General features: G+C 44.4%; 1 protein-coding gene across 1 annotated transcript; it reads left to right on the forward strand.

The window, feature by feature from the left end:
* The first annotated feature begins 1,369 nt into the window (after nt 1-1,369).
* On the forward strand, nt 1,370-7,967 carry GPR78 (G protein-coupled receptor 78). Its single transcript, XM_073340137.1, has 3 exons — nt 1,370-2,037; nt 2,546-2,659; nt 7,688-7,967. Exons 1-3 carry the CDS (start codon nt 1,370-1,372, stop codon nt 7,923-7,925), a joined length of 1,020 nt encoding a protein of 339 aa, XP_073196238.1. The 3' UTR covers nt 7,926-7,967.
* Nucleotides 7,968-9,094: the final 1,127 nt, after the last annotated feature.

Consider the following 9,094-nt stretch of genomic DNA (forward strand, 5'->3'; position numbering starts at 1 on the left):
GGAGGTTGTGAAGGCTAGGACAATAACAGGGTTTAAAAGAGAACTAGATAAATTCATGGAGGTTAAGTCCATTAATGGCTATTAGCCAGGATGGGTAAGGAATGGTGTCCCTAGCCTCTATTTGTCAGAGGATGGAGATGGATGGCAGGAGAGAGATCACAAGATCATTACCTGTTAGGTTCACTCCCTCTGGGGCAGCTGGCATTGGGCACTGTCGGTAGACAGGGATACTGGGCTGGATGGACCTTTGGTCTGACCCAGTAGGGTTATTCTTATGTTCTTCTGTTAACAATTTGATTTGAAAGTGGTTTCCGAGAGACCTTAGGTGTCTACTGAAAGTGCTATCACAGCCTTGGGCCCATCCCTTCTTTAGCCAGCAGGGTCTGCAGGTTTAATAGAAGGGTTAGTCCAGGGCTAGCAGGCTGTGCGGTACATTAATACTGCCCACTGGTGGATTTCTTTGCTCTGGTGATGCGCCATGGGAGATGATCCCCGTCCCTGAATGCTGACTGCACCCGTGGGCTCTTTGAGGCGGTAGGGGAAACGGTGCCAGGGAATACATCACTCATTTCAAATGAGCAGGGGGGAACCTGCTATGGGACACGGGGGCTAGGTTTGCGACAGCCACCCCCCTCCCCACCCCACCCCCCAAATAAGACTAAATAAAGTAACCGCCTCACCCTCACGGGCATCATAACTCCTAGTATACTGGCGTGGCTTGCAAAGCACCAGGCAGCTTGCCAGCGATGAATGCGCGCCGTCAATCGCCGAAGGATTGATAACCGGTTGGCAGCTGGCTGCACGGACCCCGCCCCTGCCGCGCGCCAGCGGGAAGTTTGTCTCGCCCTTGGCGGCCGGCGGCTCTCCCCGCTGCTCGGGGCCGAGCGAAGAAGGGAGGCAAGGCTGCTCCGCGCTCCTCGTCTGCGCATGAGTCACCCCGGGAGGCTGGGGCGGTTTGACTATTTCAGCGGCTGAGCACCGGAGTTGCCGAGCGGCCGAGGAGACGCCGGAGGGGCTCGCTGGGAGCTGAGCAGGCGCCTCCCCCCTGGGGCCGGGGTCGGGTCGGTCGGTCGGTCGGGGAAGGGGAAGGGGAAGGGGAAGGGAGGAACTTCTGCCTGCGGTTTGAAGCGGGCAGGTCGGGTGGGACCTGGGCAGAGGGTGGGCTCGTTTCAGGACCCTGGACAGCGCCGGGCGGGCCGGTCGCTTGTGCTTTCTGGCAGCCGGAGCTTCAGATCCTCCCGGAGTCTCCACCAACATGCCGGCGGATCTCCGGAAGTCCCCCCGAGAGGCACCTGCCATGTCCCCTTGCCGCTCCGTCTCTGAAGCCTGCCTTCTGCTCACCAAGGGGCGCATGGCCACCTGGTAAGAAATGGACTTGGCAGGAGTTCTCTTGGCCTTCTTCCTGGTGCTGGTGCTGGTGATTTCTCTGCTGTCCAACCTCCTGGTGCTGCTATGCTTCATCTACAGTACCGAGCTCCGCAAGCAAGTCCCCGGGGTCTTCCTGGTGAACTTGTCCTTCTGCAACCTGCTCCTGACGGTCTTAAACATGCCCTTCACTTTGCTGGGGATCCTGAGAAACCAGCCGCCCGTCGGTGACTGCATCTGCAAAGCGGTGGGCTTCCTGGAAACTTTCCTCACCTCCAACACCATGCTGAGCATGGCAGCCCTCAGCATAGACAAGTGGATTGCCGTGGTGTTCCCCTTGAGTTACACCAGCAAGATGCGGTACAAAGACGCCGTGATTCTGATGAGCTATTCCTGGATTCATTCCTTGACCTTCCCTTTGGTCTCGCTGTTTTTCTCTTGGGTAGATTACAGCAACGTGTACGCCTCTTGCACCTTGCACCTGAGAGAAGAGACGGAGAGGAGGAGGTTTACCGTGTTCACCATCGTGTTTCACGCCACCAGTTTCATGCTCTCCCTGGTGATACTGTGTTTCACCTACTTAAAGGTGTTTAAAGTGGCCAGGTTCCACTGCAAAAGGATAGACATTATTACAATGCAAACGCTGGTTTTGCTGGTAGATATCCATCCCAGGTAATGTGTGTGTGTGTGTGTGTGTATGTTAATTCGATGTGTTCACTGTGTTTTAAATCACCCCCTTCCTTAAGGACCCAAACCCATGTCTTGCTTTTCTGAGCACCTTTTGACGTCTTAATTCATGTCCTGCAGATATGATGACCCCTTCTGGTACAGCGTTTCTTTTCAAACTTCAAAAGCTGTTTAATGAATTCAGCTGTTCATTCAGTGTCAGAGCCTGTGGCTCTATATTGATAGGCAGCTTTGTTTAAACGGGAAGCGAAGGTTCCCAGAAAAGCCAGGATACTGAACGGCTGAGTCCCTCATGTAGCTGATACGCATGCAGGGTTTATGTCGCTAACAGTATCCAGAGGGTTGGTGGGTTCTGGGCTTTTGTTCGGTCTCATACCCTTCATTTGCCAAGTTCCCGCACCTGAGACCGAGTCTCCATGGCTGACTTTACTCTTGGCTCAAGAGTCTCCTCGCTTCTTGTCTTAACGCAGTGATTGTTATTTTCCCTTTTCAGCGTGAAACAGCGTTGTGTTAATGAGCAGAAAAGGAGGCGGCAGCGGGCTACTAAGAAAATCAGTATTTTTATAGGGTCTTTCGTGATCTGCTTTGCTCCTTACATTATCACCAGGTTAGTACTCCCTGCCTCTTCCGGGAGCCTTAGGGGGCAATATGTCATCAAGAATAAGCTACCCCAAGATTCATGGGACAGCAAAAAGACATTGAGATGATAGCAATAAACAAACAAACCTTCCTAAAAGTCATTAGGGATACTGGGTTGGACCAAGGGTGATAAATTTGGGGAAATATGAACATAAGAACAACCATACTAGGTCAGACCAAAGGTCCATCAAGCCCAGTATCCTGTCCTCTGACAGGTGCCAATGGCAGATGCCCCAAGGGGAATGAACAGACAGTTATCATCAAGTGATCCATGCCCTGTCACCCAATCCCAGCTTCTGGCAAACAGAGGCTAGGTACACCATTCCTGCCCATCCTAGCAATAACCATTGTTGGACCTACCTTCCATGAATCTATCTAGCTCCCTTTTGAACCCTGTTATAGTATTGGCCTTCACAACACACTCTGGCAAGGAGTTCCAGAAGTTGACAGTATGTTGCATGAAAAAATACTTTCTTGTGTTTGTTTTAAACCTGCTACCTATTAATTTCATTTGGTGGCCCCTCGTTTTTGTATTATGAGACAGAGTAAATAACATTTCCTTATTTACTGTCTCATTTACCACTCATGATTTTATAGACCTCTATCATATCCCCCCTTATTCACCTCTTTTCCGAGCTGAAAAGTCCCTGTCTTATTAATCTCTCCTCATACAGAAGCTGTTCTATACCCTAATCATTTTTGTTGCCCTTTTCTGAACCTTTTCCAATTCCAATATATCTTTTTTGTGGCGACCACATCTGCATGCAGTATTCAAGATGTGGGCATACCATGGATTTGTATAGGCATATATAACATATAAACACAGGGAGCCAAATCATCCTAAAATAGATTTATTGGTAAACTGATAAAGTAATATGAGACTTTGCAGTCTTATAAGATCTTTTTGTTTGTTTTTTACAACAAGGTATAGATGCCTCTTCCAGAAAGAGTGGGCTTTTAGGACTGGAACCAGGAGTTCATCACATGTCATTGGTTTTTTTTTAGCAGTTTGGCTTATCATCAGCACATCCCTTATTATAGTCCAAAGGTTGAAGCTCATTGACTTAAATGGAGCCACAAAGATTTGCACCAGCTGATGATCTGGCCCATAGTTTCTATGCCTGGAAATATCATTGATGAAATAATCTAGAGTTTGATCCTGTGCCCATGGAAGTCAGTGGCAAAACTCCCACTAACTTCAGTGGTGCAGGATAGTTTTCCAGGAAGAGTCAGCTCCTGAACACTAAGAAATATCCAGTTTAAATCAGAGGTTAGCTAAAATGTCAGCAGACTAGATCTTCAGTTGGTGTAAATCTGCAGGGTAGAAGCCAATGGAGCTAAACTGATGTACACCAACTGATGTAAGCCCATTATTTTTACCATGGCTGAACCTGAGTCATGATTTTCAAAAGTGACTAGTTTTTGTGGGAATCTGAATTTTTGGGGTGACCAATTTATGATACCTTGAAGGGGCCTGATTTTCAGAAAGTGTTGAGCATCTATATTCTTACAATCAGGCCCTCTGAAGACACATCAGATAGGAGACCCAAACACTGAGGCACCCAAAATACTACTAACTTTTGAAAATCTTGAGTTTGATATGCTGGTTTTGCATAATTAGGGACATATTCTATCATCTTTCCTCACCCTGTTCCTACCACACTTGCCTTCAGTGGTACAGCTGGACCAAGGAAAGCTATGTTTTAACTTTTGAGATGACACTTTTTAGTATTTCACTTTTTTATTAGTTGAAAGGTTCTTGCCTGATTGGCTAGACAGCTGCATTTCCTCTTCTTTTGGAAGAATTGTTACAAATATTAACTTGACACCAGAAAGTTAAAAGGTTAATTGATTAATGTTCAGTATCTTATGAGTCATTTTCTGTTCATTATTGTGACCATCAAGCTATCACTTTATACCAAGCAAAGGATGAATTCTGCCATCTTCATTCAGGCTGTATTATACCCTGTTCAGCACATTCTGGCCTCCAGACACTCTTTAATTCTGAAATATTTCCCATGAACAATTGAAACAAAAAGCCACTGCATTCCTCAGACAAGGTGTTTTGTAAATGTCAGCTAATGCATTTTCTTAATGCATTAAGTGACACTGCATATGTCAGTAGAGAGAAAGTTAAAATAAACTTATCAAGGGGTGAATTCTGTCCCTGCTCCCATGGCCTCAGAGGGCAGCAGAATGGAAAGGATTTGGGGAGGGCTATGTAGGCATCTATGAGGGCTCCTTACAGGGTTAGGCCAGGGGGTAAATTTGGGGTAGGGCTGGAGTATTTGTTGCCATGCAGGCCTTCTGTTCTTTCCCTACTTGATGGGCTGTGTCGGGTTCACAGAGACCACGCCATCCTTTTAGTTAGAAGAGTCTTCATGGATGCTCTGGGATAGAGGATTCCCCAGCACATGGCCTGGCTACTCAGGCTATGCTCTGAGATCAGGATTTGCCCCTATCTGAAGAAATGTTAATGAGATTTTGGAAATCAACAATAAATTCTGTCTGTTGGGACTAAACCCAATGGATGAAGTTCATCCTTGATATAACAGCATTGCTATTAATGGGATACTCCCCTTTATCTCAATGAGGTCAAAGGGAGTTTTTCCATTTACTTTAGATTAGGATTGGGACCACAATCTACCATATAATACACATACACACTCAAGTATATCTATATATACAGATCTTCTGTTTGACAGTGTTCTACAAAAATATTCATTTTGTACAGATCAAGCATATATGCCATATGTGGAGGTGATATCTAAGATAGGATAAACTGAGGTACCATGTGATAAATTGCAGATCCACATGATACTCTTATTTATAATGCACTTTTTGACTTCCTTGCTTGCTTTCTGTCATTAATCCATCTCCCTGAGGCTTGTTCTAACATTCCAAGCACTGGAGCATCTACCTTCTTTAAATTCACTTGCCAGAGAAGTGTTCTTCCCTCCACACCCTATGCACACACACAGCTGTGGAATTTGCTGCAGTATTTCACCTATCTGAGGCTCAGGATGGGCAAGATTCAGTCCTGGATGTGTGCCAGGTTTTATAGGAATATAACTTTAAAATCCAATATTCTTCAGCCCTAAAAAATGGGAGTTTTGAACTACAAGAAAAGGGAAATCCCAAGCTTCCCAAAGAGACCAATAGCTCATTCCTAGCTCTGGGAATGTCTGGGATATCACACTTTGAAGTCATTACATTTTAATGTATAGAAAAGCTAGGTTAGGTCATTCTCAAAGGTATTTATGGTGTCTTCTGAGCTCTGTGCAGTTGGCCCCATGGTAATTAAGGCTTTGTGGGTGAATAGATATGAAAAATTGTACAAATAATTTTGTAAAGAAACCTCTCCACTCTATTCAAAGAGTTTTTCAGTAGCAGATGTGACATACGCAGAATACATGATGTTATAGTACGGTGTACTGTATGCAGTTTATTGTCGCTCATTTGAGATGACCTTCTTAACGCAGTTATAGTTTCACCACTCATGATTAAGGCTATGTTTTAGTCACGGGTATTTTTAGTAAAAGTTGTGGACAGGTCACAGGCAGTAAACAAAAATTCACAGCCTGTGACCTATTCATGACTGTACTATATACCCCTGACTAAAACTTGGGTGCTCTGGGGCAGGGGTTGTCCCAGACGTGCTGCAGGTGCTTTTGGGGGGGCGCCCCGGGGGCACTGCACGTGCTCTGGGGGAGCGGCCTGGGATCCCCACTGCTGCTGGGGATGAGGGGAGAGTTGGCAGGGACCCACGGCCAATAGGAGCTCCGGGGGTGGTGCCTGCAGGTGGAGGCAGCATGCGGAGCTGCCAAGCCACACCTCTGCCTAGAAGCCAAGGGAGGGACATGTTGCTTCTTCCTGAAAGAGCCCTCACCCCCTCCCGCACCCCAAGCCCAACCCTCTGCCTCAGCCCTGAGCCCCCTAACACACCCAAACTCCTGCTGCTGCTGTTGGGGAGGGGTGCCATGGTCTGAGACTGCTCCAGCAGTAGTCAGAGCAGCTGGCTCGGGGGCCAGCCGAGTTGCTCAGGCAGCCCCTGGGTCAGCCGCACCAGCCAGTACAGAAGTCATGCAGATCCCGGAAAGTCACAGAATTCATGACTTCCATGACATCCATGATAGACTCGCAGCCTTACTCATGATTAATGCACCCATATCAAAGTCATGCTGATAAACCTTTATGCCCAAGATTCTAAAACTGGGGTCAGTGACTACTGGTTATTCACAGAGCACATGTTGGTGGTCTAAAGGCAGGTAGCTGGTCACATAGCAATAACATCTCTTGCTTGTTTCCATCTGCTAAATAACATTAACAGACAGTTAAAATGCATAAATACTTTCCTAATTTCACTTTTCCAAGTAAGCAATTGTAGTAGTTTGCACATGGATATCTTGTGATTGCAAAAGAGAGGGGAAGTAGTCTGAATGATCGAGAAGGAGAGTAAATGTCCATGAGACAATGTGTATTATCTTGAGGTGCTTTATATCACACCAATGCATCATGTATTCTCTCTTCATACATTACATTTCACAATATCATTAAGTAAGGATATATTAATATATAGCTCCATATACTATAGTACATCTTACATGCCTTTCTACAGCTTGTCTAGGGAGACAGGAGGAGTCAGGAAGGCAATACCTTGTCAGACAGCACTGAGAACTTGAATATATTGCCAATTACTAGGACAGCTCACCAAGTAGAATTAAGCAGAAGTTTTGCAATAAGTTGCTACACTTCTTTGTATACAAGGCCTCAGTGCTTAAATATATAGTTAAAGCACTTTTTCCTCCTCATGGCTGTCCTTACTCAGGAAAATCTCCCATAAATTTACCTGTGCAATGACTGCAGGATCATCCCTCAGATGCTGCACAGTATAAAAATTAATTCTTAAGATGCTATTATTCCTGAAAATGTGAGTTGAACGGTTTGCTTGTGTCGATGTAACATTCAGCTTTTCCTCTTTGTTAATGTTTAACAGGTTGATAGAGCTTCTTCCTTTTGTTACCATAAACTACTACTGGGGAATTGTAAGCAAGTGCCTCACCTACAGTAAGGCTGCATCAGATCCATTTGTTTATTCTCTTTTACGTCAACAGTACAAGAAAGTCATGATCAATATTGCCAATAGGATACTTAAAAGGGATCTGTATCCTTCATCTGGCTACAACAGCTCTCTAGACACTGAAAATGATTATTGCTTACACAGAACATGCTAACTTCATGACAGTCATTAGTCTTCAAGTTAGGCCTGACTTTTGCCACCATAAGGATATCACCTGATCTATCACATGTTGACTGGACAATGGTGACACATACCTTTTGGATATGAAAGCTGGATTCCTGCAATGCATTTGATTATGGGCTTTCAAAACAGGCTCTTCCATTGTCTGCATTTAGTACAGAATGTAGCTGCATAGTCACTGTCAGGGATGGGCAGAGGTGATTCTGTCTAACCACTGCTTTGCCTTCTGCACTGACTGCTTCTTGGTAAGTGGAATAAGTTCAAGGTTTGGGGTTTAACTTGTAAAGCCTATAACATTCCAGATGCCATGTCCTGGTATTTTACTGAGGATCCAGCAACCTACTCTCTTAAAGCAAAGATTATGGGACCATTGGAGCCTAGGGCATGAACAGATAGTTGGAGCACCACTTGTACAGTATATTTGCATCTGTAATCCTGGATTTGTCTTAATTTTAGAACATTTTAAAAGAGTATGTCAATTGATGACTTGTTGTATTGATGCCTAGAATGAGTATTATGGCTGGGCACTTTGAAAACGAGATTACTATTGTTTATTATAAGGCAACATGATTGTAACATAGACTTTAAAAGTGATATGTGTATTCAATGTGCCAGTATCAAGCATAACCAAAGGCCATGTATCTGATTTACTAATATTTAGCACTTTTGTGATACTACATAATTACAATAATCGCAGTGACAGCAACAAAAACATAATCAGAGTTTCGTTAACTAGCATTGTAATTTATGTCACAGAGCCAGGTCCACTCAATACACCTTTCATTAGGAGGAAATCAGGTCAATTAGACTGTAGAAGTGACACTATATTTAAGATATTTTTTGTTCAAGAGCTATCCGATAACATATACCAGGATAAAATAGAGTAATTATTTTTAAAGAAAGTATAATGGGGAAAAAATCTTTCATACATCAGGTAAATTTGGTGAATAGCTGCAATATGGTATGAGCTTTTCCCTTTGATTTACCTATTTAATTACTTATTACTTATTATAATAAGTATTATTATTCATCTGAAAAGTCTTTTGGAAAATACTGGAACAAATTATGAACAGTAGTCCATCAATTATATGTTATAATGGATATGAATGAGCAGTGTTTTGTGGAGCTCAATAAACTAATGCT

The sequence above is a fragment of the Lepidochelys kempii genome, chromosome 4, assembly GCF_965140285.1.
Source record: "Lepidochelys kempii isolate rLepKem1 chromosome 4, rLepKem1.hap1, whole genome shotgun sequence".
Taxonomy (NCBI): domain Eukaryota; kingdom Metazoa; phylum Chordata; order Testudines; family Cheloniidae; genus Lepidochelys; species Lepidochelys kempii.

Excerpts from the sequence above, each read along its gene's own strand:
- GPR78 (XM_073340137.1), top strand. The coding sequence starts at position 1,370 with ATGGACTTGGCAGGAGTTCTCTTGGCCTTCTTCCTGGTGCTGGTGCTG. Across the intron at positions 2,038-2,545 it reads CTGGTAGATATCCATCCCAG|CGTGAAACAGCGTTGTGTTA; the intron begins GTAATGTGTGTG and ends TTCCCTTTTCAG. Across the intron at positions 2,660-7,687 it reads GCTCCTTACATTATCACCAG|GTTGATAGAGCTTCTTCCTT; the intron begins GTTAGTACTCCC and ends AATGTTTAACAG.